Source organism: Seriola lalandi, unplaced genomic scaffold (assembly GCF_002814215.2).
Source record: "Seriola lalandi dorsalis isolate HSWRI2012SDOR001 ecotype SW California unplaced genomic scaffold, Sedor1 jcf7180002054972, whole genome shotgun sequence".
Lineage (NCBI taxonomy): Eukaryota > Metazoa > Chordata > Actinopteri > Carangiformes > Carangidae > Seriola > Seriola lalandi.
This window is the reverse complement of record NW_019525660.1, coordinates 5,382,609-5,399,413: the sequence shown is the minus strand read 5'-3', so window position 1 is coordinate 5,399,413 and position 16,805 is coordinate 5,382,609. Positions and strand designations below refer to the sequence as shown.

The 16,805-nt window shown below is 40.6% G+C and overlaps 1 protein-coding gene across 2 annotated transcripts; it reads left to right on the top strand.

Annotated features, from left to right (window-relative positions):
• Positions 1 to 4: 4 nt before the first annotated feature.
• Positions 5 to 14,111, top strand: LOC111648210 (uncharacterized). Of its 2 annotated transcripts, XM_023398030.2 has the most exons (5): positions 5 to 144; positions 5,151 to 5,269; positions 5,402 to 5,588; positions 7,163 to 7,208; positions 7,965 to 14,111. In XM_023398030.2, the coding sequence occupies exons 1-5, from the start codon at positions 44 to 46 to the stop codon at positions 13,215 to 13,217; spliced, it is 5,706 nt and encodes a 1,901-aa protein (XP_023253798.1). In that variant the 5' UTR covers positions 5 to 43; the 3' UTR covers positions 13,218 to 14,111. The 2 variants fall into 2 exon arrangements, with proteins under 2 accessions (XP_023253798.1, XP_087027867.1); XM_087171741.1 differs by lacking the exons at positions 5,151 to 5,269; positions 5,402 to 5,588 and having other exon boundaries at positions 44 to 144.
• The last annotated feature ends 2,694 nt before the right edge of the window (positions 14,112 to 16,805 follow it).

Sequence of the window (16,805 nt, the reverse complement as noted above, 5' to 3'; positions counted from 1 at the left end):
GTGAGCCTGAGCAGCGAGGGCTGACTGAACCGGTTCAAATAGCATGTCAACAAGTGACGCAGGAGAGTTGGAGCCCAGAGTTGTAGGAGAGAGAGCGAGGTTTCAGAGCAGGACATCACGAACTGCACGGACCGCTGCTGCAAGGTAAATACACTGTCTTTAAAGGTAATTTTATCAACCACTTTGTAACTGTACTGTATGTTATGGTTTTCATCGACCTGTTAAACGTTGTCGCGCACTTTCTGTGTCTCCGTTTCCTCGCTGGAGACTCTTTTTGCCGCGTTGCGAGACGTTCTGGTGAACGGAGATAAACCAAAGCCGAACTCCTTTTGAATATCTGTATATTCAACGCTGCAGTGCTTGTCTGAAATCACATACATGTCTCACAGCTAAACGAATACCTGTAACGATGCATGGCTTCATTATTAGTAAATTCGGCATTAAAATATTCCAATCATTTCATATCTTACTCTTGGTTAAGCAGCATCATACTGCTCAGACCTTATTTGACCGCACAGGCGGCCGGAAATAACTTATGATAAAAGCCAGAATTTTACTTAAATGTGTTTAATAGAGTATTTTAGATATATTCAGTGTCAAAATTATGGTTACTTGTCTCCCAACATTAATTTTAAAAGCGTGTTTCTGCTCTTGGTTTGCGTAAAATTGCTATTTCCAAAAAAAAAAAAGGTTTTGTGTGACATGCTCTTTCTCTCGCTCATAAAACGTGACGTATGTAAGTTATAGTCAATATACCTGAGCCTGTGCTGGTGTGTGTGGATGAGTTTGTCATACACTTCACTAGCAGTGTAACACTAACACAAGCTACTCTAAACTAGCGTCATCTGGTTCAGTTAAGATTGTGTCCAGTTCAGCTTCAGTGGCTGTGCAGGCCCACATTCAGGCCACTCCAGACCTGTTACTACTGTGGATACACAGTGCAGCTGACTGTGCATGTCCACAGCTTACCCTCTACGCCCCACCCCCCTGTATACCCATTTAATAACCCCCCCACATACCCATGTATAGAAAGATAAACAGCTCTGCTGAAGGTGTGGCAGCAAACAGAACAAGTCTCATTCTGTCCTCCTCATCTGTTCTTACAACTCATGAAGTCACTGCAAAGTCATTAAGTTGTCTCTGGATGAAGCTGGAAAAGACGTTTAGGGTGTAGATCGTTTGCAGTAATTGGAACATTACATGGGTTTGTCAGTACTGAGCACACACCCACACTTTAGTGCAGGCTGGATCCTTGTGGTTATGTAAGTGTTAGCTGGCAGATCCAAGCACACGCCCACAGCCAGGCATGAGACTCACAGCACACACTGCAGCTGAGAGTCTCTCGCAGATAACAGTCAGTCATTAGCTCACAAAGCATTAAAACAAACAGAGATACAGTTCACAAACAGCGTATGTGTCACATGGCTGCAGCCCTGACTGCAGGCTGCAGTGTGTTAAGGTTTTATCAACAGGTCAGAGATCACTAAAGTCTGACCTTTTTATGGATTTAACTCTCAAAATGGGAACTTTTGCAATAACAGTCCATAGTATAATTTAAATGAACTCTTACTTTTTTATTTGAAAAAGAATACCTCCTAAGTACTACTACAAACTACAATTATCTCGATTATTTGTTCATCTCTAATTGAATGTTTCAGATTATTTATTAAATGTAAAATGTCAGAAAATAGTGAAAAATTACACAAATCTGATTCCTGTTTTCACTGACTGACATTCAATTTAATATAAAATAGAAATGAACTGGAGAATATTTGATATTTTTACTTGAACAGTAAATTAACCGATACATTGCATGCTGAGAGATGAATTCGTACTTGTAGAGGTTTCTACAGAAAAGGCAAAGATCGTGAAGTAGTTCAGCTAATTTTTAAAAAGTAGACAAGATTTTATTGATAATATTTGAAGTTGAAAGAACTGCCAATTAATCAAGTAATCAATCAACATAATATTAATTTGCAATCATTTTGGTTATTGATTAAATGTACAATCATTTTTAAAGTGGAGCTGCCAAGAATTCAATGCTTACAGCTTCTCAGCCTTGGATATTTTCTGGTTTCCATCATCCTCTCTGATGACAAGTGAATATCGATCTCTATCTTTACTTGTTAGCCATTATAAGTTTAAAATAAAATAAAGAAATGTTGGCACTGAGAAATTGTGATGGTGATGTGATTCACTATTTTCTGGCATTATAGACCAAACCATTAATTGATGTAGAAAAAAATCCAAGGATGAATCAATTATGAGAGTAGATCATAGATGCTGCCCTAAAATATGTAAAACTATATTCACTGGAAAATCAGCACACAAAGAGAATTACCAAAAAATGTTATACTGGTCTTTTGTATATCAATTGTTATTAAATCAGTAATCTTCCAGCTGCAACACCTGCAGTATCCTTGATTTAGAGGCTGGAAGAGGCCAGTGAAATCTTGGCATTTATGCTTCAGAAGTTACTTAAAGCAATCAATCATTTATCAAAATTGTTAGACATTAATTTAATTTCAGCTTTAGCTGAAAGTGATGGATAAAGGGCTGTAACATCCAGCTACAGACACTGGATGTTACGGTGGTGGAAGTACAAATGCAAACTTGAGTAAAAAAAAAGAAAAGAAAAAGAAGACTAAGCCTAAACACTGAGAATTCCAGGGTAAATGTGTTTTGTATGGATTAACATCTGCAGCCACAGATCCACCACAGATGTGTGGTTTCACTGAAGCAGTTTCTCTGCTGTTCTGGCTGAAACGGTTTATCCAGTCATTTATTAGTCAATCAAAGGGGAAAAAACAAGTTTTCATAATCCATCATTTAAGTCACTCTCTCAAAGAAAAAATGCCAAACAAGGATATACTTTTTTTGTATCATTGTTGATAGAATCTTTGGGAAACAGTGACAGAATGTTTTCACAGGCTTGTGATTTTTCTTATAGACTAAAGATTAATTGTAAAATGAATCCACAGATTCAGCAACAATGAATGTAACCCTTATTTGCAGACCTACTGTTGAGCAGTTACAGTCCAATCTATCTAAGGAGAAAATGATCCAACCAGCTGTGTTAGTAAACAGAATCAAATAATCATTTCAGCTGTGAGACACTGATGACAGATTGCAGATGCACTGTACCTTTGAGCTCAGGTGAACATGAGGTGAACATGTGATCATGGAGAAAGAGGTGTAGCACATGATGTTAACAGCAGGTCCTGATGCTCCACCATCACAGGCCTATCACTTACTGGTTAAATAAACATGGTCACTTACAGGTTTACACTAACCACTAATATGGCTGTGATGTCATAAGATTTCTTGTGTTGCCTCCAGCATAGGCAGGATTAAAAGCACTCAGTTCCATCCACATGAAAGGTGTGTTGGTCTTGGCACTGAGGTAGCTGCTTAAGAACAGGAAGATCTCCCTCCCTGCTCATATTTCTATCTGCTTCTCTCTCATGTCCCGTCATGTCATGCTTTTATAATAGTCTCACAGAAATTTTGCTCTAATGAAGACAGTGAGTCAGCCCTGAAGGCAAGTGAGAGGTAGAGCTCCGTGTGATGGTCCATGTTACTGAAAAAGAAAAATCAAAATGATTCACTCTGTGATGAAGCACCACAGGTTTTATCAGGCCTTTGGATCCTAATCAGTGATTTCCATCCACACATCAACTGTTGAGATGAGATAAAAGAGAGTGATCCTGGAAACATCTGTGACAGACCATTTGTTATGTTAATCAAACAGGTTGCAGTAACACATACATTCATATTTGGAGCTCCACCTCATCTTTGTTGTGTATCACCATTGTGGTTGGTGGTTTGGTCATAGTTTGGGTTCAGCATTGAGCTGCAGCAGTAAATGTGCATATGCATGTTAGAGTGAGTGGGTGTGTGAGTGCTTTACTCTGGTTGTAAGAGAAAGTGTGGAGTGGGCAGACTTGGATTATTATATAACCACATCCTATCTGTGCAACACAGTCAGAGTGATAAGAAGAGGGAAGCATGGCTGTTTTAGTTTTCTGCCCTCTTCTTCTTCTACACTGTACCAGTCAGATTACAACCACTCTCTGTAATCCAGTGAATTGCATAAAGGTTAAGAGATGCTTGGGACTAATGATTAAATCATTAATTGATTAGTCTGTGTGGTGGGAATTCTGTAATAAAAATGGCTCACAATCAAGACAGTGTCTTTCTGAGTTTATTATCACTCTTGCAAGTGGGGCTGTTATAGTTTCAGACAGCAAGAGCAATCATCTTTCTCAAACAGTTACAATAAGAAATTACACTTTGCAGCTGTGCCTCCATACATTTGATACATTAGGTACACAGACTTACATACCTCTTTAAAAACATTAAGGTTAAAAACATCAATCCATTCTAGTTTTATCAGATTGGTCTTATTTTTTCTTTTTTTTTTCACAACAGTCTGCAACTATTTTGATAAACTATTTATCGTTTTAGTCATTTTTCAAGCAAAAATACCAAATGTGCTGGTTCCAGCTGCTCAAATGTGAGGACTCTCTTAGTCATACATGACAATAACCAGAAGCAGTAATGGATAATATACATTTTTGCAACACCCCAATTTGATGCTGGGTAGAGAATGCTGCTTAACATTTAACTTATGTTTGTGTATGCAAGGGTTATGGTGTAACTATGGAGCCTCTGCAGGTAGACACAGAAGATGCACCAGAGCTTGCATCAAAGCTGATATACTCCTCTTCAGAAATGTAAACACATGTCAGCGCTACGGCATCTACAGGGACACCATGTGGGGACCACAAGAACTGTGGGTGCTCGTGTTTTTACCCTCAGTTTTCTAATGATATTGACACTGTGGGGGATGTAATTAAGGCCCAGTTACACGTGATACTGTCCATGATAAGCCCAGATGACAAATGCTGTAGGTTGTATCTATGCTTGATCGTACCTCCTTCATCAAGGCACTACCAGCTGCCTCAGTAGGGCTGCACAAGGACCGGTGGTGTAAGGGCTAGAACAAGCAATCTTTAGCATTTTTACATGAGTAAAAGATTGAAATGATGAATCCATCATTAGAAATGAATGAAGATGAATTCCTTCACTTTTTTTGTGTTTTTTTTTTTTTTTTTTTTTTTTTTTTTTTTTTTTTTTTTTTTTTTTAGAGCACAGCAGAACAAAACATTTGCTGAGAGGTTCCAGCAAGAAGATCACTCTGGTGATGAAACCACAACAGATCAAGACCATCACCTATCAGCCATCAGCCAGGAGGGACCACACAGAGGTTGAACACGTGCACACCACACACACGAACATAGACACAAATAACATTTCTGATACAAAAACATGAAGAATATATTAAACCTTGATAATGTCAATGTCCAGCACTTAATGAGCTGCTCTGAATCTGTTGCAGCACTGATATCTGGAGCAAACAGAATAAAACAGAAGGAATCTTCCTACTGTGCTGGTTCAGAGATCCAGATCCAGAAGCCTTCTGGACCCAGATTCGCCACCTCTCTCTTTTTAACACTTTCCAAGAGTCTAAGCCTTGACAAACAAGAACTAAAACTCAAACTGAAGTCTGGCTCCTGTCCTCACAGGTAAGCCAGGGTAAGACACATATTAATGAGATTCAGAGCTTTTCATTACAGTGCAACAGAAAGCAGGTTTTATCATGCCAGCAGTGTTGTGCACAGTATCCACTTTGAACAGAATTGGAAGATGCTTCTGTTGTTCTCAGTCCTATTTAAGGTCATTTCAATCAGGTTTTCCATCATTAAATCAAACGGTAACTGAACCACTCAACCCTGTCTGCGTACTTTAGCCTGTGACACCCTATCAGGAAGAGTCAGCTCCTTGGATAAACAAGGAAGTGCACCTAACAGTGATCCCCCCTCCAAGGCTAATATGTTCTAGTGAATCCAGTATATAGAGATATAAAGCTATTACCACCCTTTAAGGAACCCTGACCATACATTCTCACAGTTTACAGTGTCATAAATTGTCATATATCATCTACAGATCAGCAGCACCGCAGTGTTTGAGATTACTTTAGGTTAAACCTGATCTATTTAGATCAGATCTGATATGACATAATAACTGCTTAACTGCATAAAAACTGGTTGAGTGTGTACTGCAAAGTTTCACTTGTACTTATTTGCATAACAGGGAGTTGTGCACACTGTGCCAGAGGTTTTATTAGACTCGTCAATAAAGATCATTGATTAAAGAGGCTTTATTGGTTCAAGAGACACACCTCATCAACTCTCTGAGCCGCCTGCAGTCACACCAACATGACCTTATAAAGACATAAAAGTGTGCTTGCGTGCGTCCGTGCGTGCGTGTCTGGCAGTAGACACATGTGATCCATGTGCTGCCATGTCCAACATAAAGATGCCCTGCAAGCGCTTTCATAAATGGTTGTGAGGTGTGCACAAGTGACAGTGAGAACAATTTAGTAAAGGGGGACAGAACAGAAGAATGCTGGGCATCCTGTTGATCCACATTGCTGTGGCAAATGTGAGACATTTAATCTCTCAGATGTTTCACACAAAAACATTACAGCAGAGCTCAGGAAGCCAGGGTATGTCTGAATGATATATGAGAGTGTGTTTTCTGAGAGCAGATATTACACTTATTGCTGCTGAGATACCTTATTAATTTTCACAGTTTGTTATCAGTCATAAAATCGTGAAACACTTTATTTTCACATCTTAACTATCATGTTCATAAAGTCTCTGTGAAAACAATAAGCCCAGATCACTTGCCTGTTTCCCCATCTCAGTATCAAAAATAAAAATAATCTTTCCTCAGGCTGTCAAACAGGTAAAGTGCCCATCAATCAAGTATATTTATTGTAAATACATACTATAATTCAACATAAATGATGACAAAAACAAAACTTCTGTATCGTCTACGTGATTTAACTGCCTTGTCAAATTTATTCCTCTTCGCCTTCAATTTTGGTGTGAATAACTCACCCAATAATAATTAGACAGTCAACAAATATATAATCAAAGCTCAGTAGCCATAGTTCAAACTCACTATGTTGGGTAACTGCAACAAGTTGTGCATACTGTCCATAATGTTCAGTCTACAGGTAAGTGGTAAGCGGTGTAATCCTGACTAGTGTGTCTAATGGTTTTTATGTGTCTGCTCTCTCCTGTTTTGCCAGTTCGACTGAACCATGGAGAGCTGAGACTGGGGACAGCTACTGTCAGGTAAAGATCATCCACAGTCTTTATCATAATATATCATAATCTAAATGGAACACTGGTTTATAATCTGACACAGAACAAATGTTAATCCAAAATATTCCCGTGCTTCAGTGTATCAGTGCTTCAGGTACATAATTTAAAGCAACAATTTCAAAGCCATTGAAATTCTCTGAAATCATAATAGGTGACAGTGCATACAACACCTGAGATTGGTTATTATTTTAAGTATTAGAAGGGGCAGGGTGTGTGTGCTTTGTGTCTGTCCTTGGAAATCTCTCGTCTTTCAAAATAACCTGTTTGTCAAGGGCTGAATCTCTTAAATAGTTGCACCATGGGAACAGGAGCTTTAGAGAAGCTGTGGCTTCTGCCAGCACACAATTTACAATTCTGATAGCATGCTCACTGTAACTGCATTTTACTTTGCTGTGCACAGAATTTGCGTTGGTATGATATGACCGAAGTTGACGTATGAAAAGAGTTAAGCTACAATGATATGGACAGAGCTGTACATACCTGGTCTGTGGTTATAAACACAAATCTTCTCTGGGAGGTTATGTGGCCATATGAATCATTATCTGGGTAACTTTATTTAGAAAGCGCATAAATGAAATTTAAAACCTTAATTTTAACATTATTTCTTAGTTATATAATGAATGTAATATGGTTAATTCATTTTAAAATTCATGTTGCAGTTGTTTGGCAAATTGCTTTTTAGTACACAACATATTTTTTCTGCAGTAATTCTTTTCCTTTCAACAGTTTAACAGACGAACATCACCATCAGAAACCCCCACAGAGACGGACAGTGACTGCCTGTTACCAGAGACAGTACCATTTCCAGCCTCGAGGGAAGAAGTTATCATAGTTGTTTGCAATGAACTGGAGACTAACAGGAACTTGAGTGTAAATCATCATTTGTCACATGGTGACTTTGGACCACATGAGCATAATGGCTTGCACATATTTCTATGTGAGGCACAACCAAAAAGGACTAGCTCTGAATCAGAAGAGCTAGAGGAAGATATAAAGGACCATACAAAGCTTGGGTACCAAAAGAATTGTGAGGAATTATCCAACCCTGCTGTAACCATGCTGTCTTCCACAGTAGTCACAGTTCTTGCTCCACACTGGAGTGGCCGACTACGACGGACCAAAAGATTTGAGGGAACTGGAAATTCAGAAGTCCAAGGCAGTTTACAAGATGTGACAAACACTGTGGCAAACCATGCACATGGATGCTTTCAGGAGACTCAATACCAACATGGTGTGGAGAGTGTGTTGACAGATGAATTGCAGGCCCAACTGAGAGTCCCATTTCTGGGTACCAGGAGGAATACAGTGGACCGGTCAACTGAGAGTGGTCCTGCAAGACTGGAGTATGACTCTAAGAGGAAAATTATTCAGACTGTCCCTCTGGATGTAAACTCTGGGCGAATGGACAACAAGAAACTAGATGCAGGTGCTATAAGCCCTCTAGTCACAACTGCATCTCCACTATCTCCCCTGTGCTGTAGCCCAAATGAACAAAGGAGACATCCACAAACTGGCCATCAAGGAGCAGTCTCAGCTTTAAGCTCCAAACCACCAACTAGCAGTCTGCTTCTGTCTTTAAGAAGAATCAACTCCAGTGGCCGGAGCTCTAATGCAGCCTCCACCTTCTCTGAGGAAAACCCTTTGACAAGTGATCTTGAAGGAAACCTGATAGCGACAAACCTCTGTCAGACCTTTCTCAACAATAATGAGCAAGAGAGGCCAAAGTCCTGTCTCCCTCCATCGTCCATTTCTTATAGGACAACTCAAACCGGGTCTGTCCTTTCTCAGTCATCCTCCAACCACAGAGATGGGAACATATCTGAATCACACATCTTTTCAACTACACCTATAAAAAGGGACACAGAAGAGACATCCTTTACCCAACAACCCCAAACAGGTTCCAAACTGGCATTTCTGAGTAGAGGAACAACAGAGAGGCAACAGAACTGCAGGGGTTCAGATAAAAATACAAACCTATCCCCAAAGAGCTTAGTCTCCTCACCGAGACATTTCCCATATGATCCTTCTGCCCTCCTAAAAACCCGCTCCCTTCCTAGAGGGACCACCCTGACATCTACTTCCTGGTGGAAACAAGTTCCCCCAGAAGACAGTTCCCCTCTAACCGCCAATGATCCAACCAACATCAAATACCAAACCTTGGACAAACCTTGCAGTGATAATAGTGGCTTGGTTTCGCCAGATCCAACTGACAACAAAAGATTCAGTAGTCAAATCCCCAATAACAGAGACAACAATAACACAGCAGAGTCAGTTTGCAAAGGTAACATGAACATTGTTATGAAGACTCAGAGAGGAACTCCCAACCTCAAAGAAAGAAATTCTGAAGATTCACCTGACCACAAATCAGACAGGCTTTCCAAACAGCAATATCATTCCAATTTTAACATCCAAGAACCACAAAAGCCTTATCATGTGCCTGATGTTTTGTCTTTGTCTAAAATTACCAGAGCTACACCACAAACAGCACTGAGTCATCTTAAAGATCTCAGCAAGCGTGATGTAAGTAATAGTTCATTTACAGCCAATGTCACTGTATCACCACCTACTTTGCTTAATCCAAAGAGCTCAAATACACCCACTGAGAGCAGCAGAAAATACAGTAAAAATCACTGCTCATCCAAAACCAACAGCACCCTTGCATCTCCCCATAACAAGGAAAAGTTTGCCAAACACTCTCTTTCTCTTGCTACGACCATCACTCACAACAGTAAAGGTATTACTTCTAAAGCTACTTCTGGTCTCCCCGCAACCCCAACCCCAAACACCAATACTAGTTTCTCCTTCCATTCTCATCCAGTTTCTTCTCAGGCCAGTACTTATACTTCTGCTCACACTGGCTCTTCTCCCCAAACACCCAAATTCACCAGCACAACCACACCTCTTGGCTTTGAAAGAAGCTACGGCTCCATTCCCAAACCTTTCCAGCCTAAAACAGTGTCCACCCTGATCCCCACAGTCAGTGCTTTGTCTAAAACAAAGTATAGCCATTTATCCACTGCATCCATTACCTCTTCAACCACATCTGACCCCAGCCCATCACTTCTTACTCCTCCTACTACTTCTGCCATTGCATCTTCTCCCACCACTACCACTCTCCCATCGCTGCTAACCCCCCCTCCAACCCCAATCATTACTAGCCCCATCTACTCAAAAACTCCCATCCCTAAGGAAGGGAGGACATTCTCAGGCAGCCCAGAAAGAGACCCAAAGACACCGCGCCCCTGGGTAGAGGGAAAGAGAGTGAGACGAGTAACGTGGGAGGACTCGGTGGACCTGCAGCATTCAGAGCCTGTCACAGTGGAGAACCCACATCTATCTGGAGCCCCAACTACTCCTCTATCTCCTTCCAGGTCTCCCAGATGTGTTAGAGCTCCCTTCATTTTCTCCTTTCTAAGATCAAACAGTCCAACCACAAATACATCTCTGTGCTCCCCTAACCCCAAAACCTCCAGGATAGAGATAGGGAAAGGAGGGAAATATCGTTCCCTGTCATCTGACTCTGCTGATTTAACATCCAGAGAGCAAGAGAGGTCCAATCAAAGACTGTGTGACACTACAATCTCTGACCAGGGAAAACATGAGCTAACCACACCCAGGCAGGAGAGGACATTATCAGTGGAGTCTGGCACAGTCCAATGCAGTTCCTCTGCTCTTCTCTCCTTCCCTCCTGACTTTTCAAGTGCTTATAAACTTCGTTATAGCTCCACACCCTACTCCACTCTTATGTCTAGCAGGTCAACACAGGGAGAATCTAAGACTTTAACACCCAGATCACCCCTCTTCCAACAAGCCTCTCAATCAATTTATAGTCCACTTCTTTCCTTACATACTGATCCAGGTGCAGCCATGACCATACCAACTTTCAAACCTCCTCTGTCACCTATGAGCCCACCCCAGATCTTATCTTTGCCTTTCCAAAACAAAGCTGCCACACAAGACAGTTCAAAGTTTGGGGTTTCAGAAACTGATCAAGTCAACAATAATCACGGCAAGAATATCAGCCAAGATCACCAGAATGGCCAAATATTACTTGTCAACAACAGATTTCATGTCAGCTCACAGTGTTTGCAAAGTGATAAGCCACACAGCTCCTCTTCAACATGTGTAACTGAGACACTGGTTTACAGCATTAAATCAAAAGTAGATACAGCTACAGCTTCCCCAAAGAACACCATATCTAAACCTTTGCAACATATTGCAAACACAGTGGTTTCTTTGGAGACCAAGTTAAGTCAACAGCCACACACAATGCAGAGTAAGGGAGCGTCAGGTGAACCATGTAGTCAGTCAGATCAGAGCTCCAGTTGTGGCAGCTCAACAGAGAGTCAGTCCCAGGATGACGAAGGCTGCAACAGAAGAACAAAGGAGAATGTACTGGGTAAAGGCAGATTCTTCTCAGTGGAGAGCAGCAGTGAACAAAGCCCAAAGAGAAGCCGGTTTGCACTGAAGAGAAGTGTCAGCACACCAAACTCCACTTTGCCAAGGTCAGACTCAGAGAGGGCCAACAAGACCAACAACAAAATGGACCAGGTCCTCAACAGACTGAGACAAACATTCAGCACTAGACGGTCTGATGACGATCTGTCATTTCCATGGAAATGGAAACGGTCCTCCCAAACACCTTCAGTGAGTGACAGTGAAATCAATGTTGATGGAAGCAAAACACTAGAGGAGCGAGAGAAAAAGGGGGAAATGGTGTTGAAGGAAAATGAAAGGCTAACGGAGGGTACAAACAGATACACTGTTATACCACCCTCAGCTGTTGGTAACACAATGGCAGGAGATCAATTCTCCATTTGGTCAGACAAATCAACTCCAGAAACTGAACAAAATGAGTGGGAGACTTGTGTGGGACACAAGTCTGAAAGTAAAACACAAGTTCATCTAACAGCCCACAGCCCAACAACCTACCAGTTTGACTTTTACAACAACAACAGGATAGATTATATACCCACAAACCAGTTCCCCTCATGTAGAGATCCCAGTCCTGGTAGGAGCCCTGACCCATCTGGTGGTTATCCTACTCAGTTCAGGAAATCCGCATCCAGTCCCAGGAGCCCCTTCTCCCCCTTCTCCTCTCTTTCCCCACTCTCCCCATATTCCCCACCTGACGTAACAGATGACAGTGTCTTCTACAGCCCAAAGCTGCAGCATCGCAGGGAATCCTTCTCACCATGTGAGCCAGGAGAGGGAATCAGCCTGGGGGGTTCAAGACGAAGCCGGGTGTCCACAGGCCCTCCAAGTGCAGGTCCAGGACCGGACAAGGAGCGTTTGACATCCTCATATGCAGACTTAAAGTATGGCATTGAGCCTGGAAGGTCATTTTCTGTGAGCTCTGTACTTTCCAGTCGACCCTCAGGGCCTGGACGCATCTCCACTGGTTCCAGATTCAAGAGTGTGGGTGACCTTTCTGAATCTTCCTTGACTTGTGGAGGCAATGACAAAGACTGGGATCAGTGGTCTTTCACAGCTGATTGGACCACATTGGAACATGGTTGCCAGCCTCCAAATAACTGTAGTAGTGACCCTGGTAAAATGAGATCAAGATCTCTTCCTCGATCACTAACCAGGCGCTTGGCAAACTGGAGCTCAGGAGTCTCAGTTTCTCAAACTTTAACTACCAAAGCCTCAAAGCCAGTCCACCTGCGGAGCTCTAACACTTGTCACTTTGGATGGGATACAGAGGGTCCCCCAACACCACCTCCAACACCTCCCCTATCACCACTCTCTAGACGCATGTCTAAACCCTCCAGCCTTTCCTCCCCTACATTTCCCAGCTCACCAGGAGTACCACAGTCAGTGGACAGCCAGTCCTCCAGAGGGCATTTGCCCTCTAGAGGTTACATCTCCAGCCTTAGCACCTTTGAGGAGTCTTCCGACAGCAGCTCAGACACAACAACAGATGATGAATATTACTTAGAAACAGGTGAAGGTGAAGAGAAGGAGACAGAATTGTGAAAGCAGAACAAAAGCTGTTTTTAATCATTCATTCTCTTGGGTCTCTGTGATCCTGGACTTTAAAGATTTAGAAAGAGGAGAGAGATCCACTGTCATCTGTCATGTACAGTGACCTGCTTTGGTTATTTACTGGGGTCAATGGGTTGCCTGCATGATTTGCTTTTCAAAAGTGATCGTTGTCGTCATGTTAAATGAGTAAGCATGATATTGTCAGCATAGGTTTAAAGGTGTTTTTTTTAAGTATATTTTTTTGGGCTTTTGTGCCTTTATTGGACAGGATGGTAGAGAGAGACAGGAAAGGCCGTCCGATGCAGGACTCGAACCGGGGCCAACTGCAGCGAGTAGCCTGCTTAGACCACTACGCCACACGATGCCCCGGTTTAAAGGTGTTTTAATGTACAGCGTACTGTATATAACTGTGGATCTGCAGTGTAGGGATAAGAAATAATCATTGTTAACCATTTTACAGTTCTGACAGTTGCATGGGATTAGGGAGAGATGTACGTCTGTGTAGGTCAATCAATCAATAATCTAATGTGTAAGGTTAGGCTCTTATCTTTAGGTTTTCATTTCATTCTGCTACTTAACAGGTAATGTGGATAAATGTGCTATCATGATATTTCATCATCTGTCTTCTATGTTTAAAGATTCAAATTAATTGTGGTAAATGTTGTCAGCATGATGCAAATACAGTTTATTTTCTTAGTGACCTTTTTAAACAGTGTTGCTTTCAAAAAGTTTTGTAGTCTGAGATGAGATACAATCACATTATTATTAACATTTGCTATCAGACATTATAAAGTGCTCTGTACAGTGCCTGTGCTTATTTGGACAGTGACAATCTAAAGTCTCAATAAATCTATTTTATAAATAAACATAATATTTCCAACATTATTTGTGGTAAATTGATTACACTCTTGCTGTGTCAAATTATTCAGCCTTAACCAGTGTGATTTTTCTCATTGTGTTTCCCATTACAGTCTTTACTTGCCATATTAAGTGAAAAAGTATGTTGAGTGTTGGCATGACAAACAAGACACTCAGTCCGTGATTGCACATTCCTGCCTGCAGGGAGTTTTTCAATTACCAATATTAATCATAATGCTATGTACTCTAAATAGTGTCTGTTGTAGGTGGGGCTGTTCAAAAGTTGCTCAACAGTTATTCACATTGTTCAAGTGGGTGTTCCCTTCTGTTCTTAGCTGTGTTAACACAAACTGTTATGGTGTTGTTTGGACAAAACATCCATTAGACTGGGTGTAAAATCATTACTTCACCTGTGTGTTTGGACATTGTGTCCTTGACTTTCTATTCTATGAATTATTTTTCCAGAGACACAGTCTCACATAGACATTGAGACAGTACAGTCAGTGTCAATATTATTTGCCATGACATCATCTGGGACAGGCACAGCCTCTCATTATGTGTCATCATGAGTCTTCTGAGCACTGATTTTGAATCAGTCTTTCCATCTTATGCCATCCTATGGAAAGTGCAGCACTTCCTCTAGTCAACAGCGCTGTTAAAGGCACTAAGCTATGAGTGTGTGGCTAATAAGAGAGAAAACAGAGATTATCTTCTCTTTTCTACAGTGAAAATCAGCAGTGATATTGAAGTGCTGCAACGGGCTTCCTCTTTTGGTCTTTGGGAGTAGTGTTGGATGCACTTGCTTTGTATCCCAAATGTACGTAAAGCCCACATCATGTTTTGTCATTATGACAGAAACCATGTAAAGTCTTTAAAACTGCCCCTTTTTAATAGAAAAATTTAGATTTAAAGGTCATTCTCTGTGTATCTGATTACATAAAGATGTTAAGCTGCAGGTTCTGCAGTGAGAGGACAGTGGTATCAGCTTTCACTCCATAGTAAACAGTTTTTCCTCATGGCAATCTACAGCACTGTGCTGTGAATTTTAGTTTGAGACCATCGTTGTGAGGATAAACTGCATAAACTGGATGATTTAATTTTCAAGGTAAAATACAGTACAATTTTATTTTATAGCACCTTTCAACAAAGTGCTTTACTTAAAACACACTCTAAGACTTAAAGATATTAAATAAAGCAAAACATTCAAAAGTAGAAAATTGGTCTTTTTTTTGTATTTTATTTCTGTGCATTACATCTTTGTAATAATTCTCTGTAATCAAACACAAGGCAGTAAAATAATTTTGACATGTAATCAGTTAATATGTTACAGTGGCTTTTCCTGTTCTACTGTATTTTGGTGGCAACTAAATTTTTAAGTGTTGAGTTTGTTACATAGGAACAAATGTATTTTGAATGTAATAAGTGATTTTGAATCCACTGATGAACATTAACCACTACACTGGGCAGATGTGCTACTCATTCAAAATAAAACATTAAAAAATAAAATATGCATTTGATGCAGTCACAAATGTATGGATATTTCACCTTGTTTTTCTTTAAGAAAAGCTATTAAGACAGTAGCCCTTTAATGACGAAGATAAAACAGAATTTTCGATTTTTTGCATTTACTAAAAATACAAAACTGAAATATCACATTGGCATAAGTATTCAGACCCTTTACTCTACTTTACTTACTGTACTTAGGTGTAGTTACACCTTTGGCAGCATTTACAGTCTCAAATCTTCTTGACATGACGAGCTTTCTACACATGGATTTGGATTTACTGCCATTCTTCTCTGCAGATCCTCTCAAGCTCTGTCAGGTTAGATGGGGACCATTGGTGGACATGTTTCTGTATGTTTAATTGGGTACACGTCAGGGTTCTGGTAGAGCTACATCAGGATATTTCATCTGGTAATTGTCCTGTTGGAGGGTGAACCCCTTAGCCTAGTCTGAGGTAATCGATTCTCTGGACCAGGTCCTCATTAACGATACTCTGTACTGTGCCCTGAAAAAGTCTCCCTGTCCCTGCCACTGAAAAACACCCCAACAACCTGATGCTGCCACCACCTTGCTCCAATGTTGGGATGATATTGTGCAGGTGATGAACTGTGTCTGGTTTCTTCCAAACATGACACTTAGAATTGGAGCCAAACAGTTCAATGGTTTCATCAGACAAGACAGAATCTTGTTTCTCACAGTCAGTTTCTCACAGTTTCTCAGAGTCCTTTAGGTGCTTTAGGTGCACATTTCCATTATTTGTTACCCAGACACTGCTGACACTGCTGATATCTTGGTTTGTTGCTACCCTTTAGCTTTGCTTAATAAAACCCTTAAATGGTGACATTTGTGAAAGTTCACACTATTGCAAGAAGGAGCGGCCTTGTAACAGAGACCTTATATAGACAGGTGTGTGCTTTTCCAAATCATGTACAATCAGCTAAATCTATCTGATCAAAAGAAATGGGAGGAAACTGAACTAAATTTCAAGTGTAAGTGAATACTTATGTCAGTGTGATATTTCAGTTTTTCCTTTTTTAATAGATTAAAAAAAAAATCTAAATTTCTCTTTTCACTTTGTCATTAATGAGTGTAGATTGATGAGGAAAAAAATCAATTCAAATGATTTTTAGATTTTCTGAATGAACTATTAAGTATCTTTACAGTTACCATGGATCCCATATTAAATATTTAACAGGATTTTATTGATGTTCCTTATT

Bases quoted from the DNA above. Each gene is read 5' to 3' on its own strand.
- LOC111648210 (XM_023398030.2), top strand. From the start codon at position 44: ATGTCAACAAGTGACGCAGGAGAGTTGGAGCCCAGAGTTGTAGGAGAG. The intron at 145-5,150 runs GTAAATACACTG...TTTTTTTTTTAG, and splicing joins GCACGGACCGCTGCTGCAAG to AGCACAGCAGAACAAAACAT. The intron at 5,270-5,401 runs GTTGAACACGTG...AATCTGTTGCAG, and splicing joins CCAGGAGGGACCACACAGAG to CACTGATATCTGGAGCAAAC.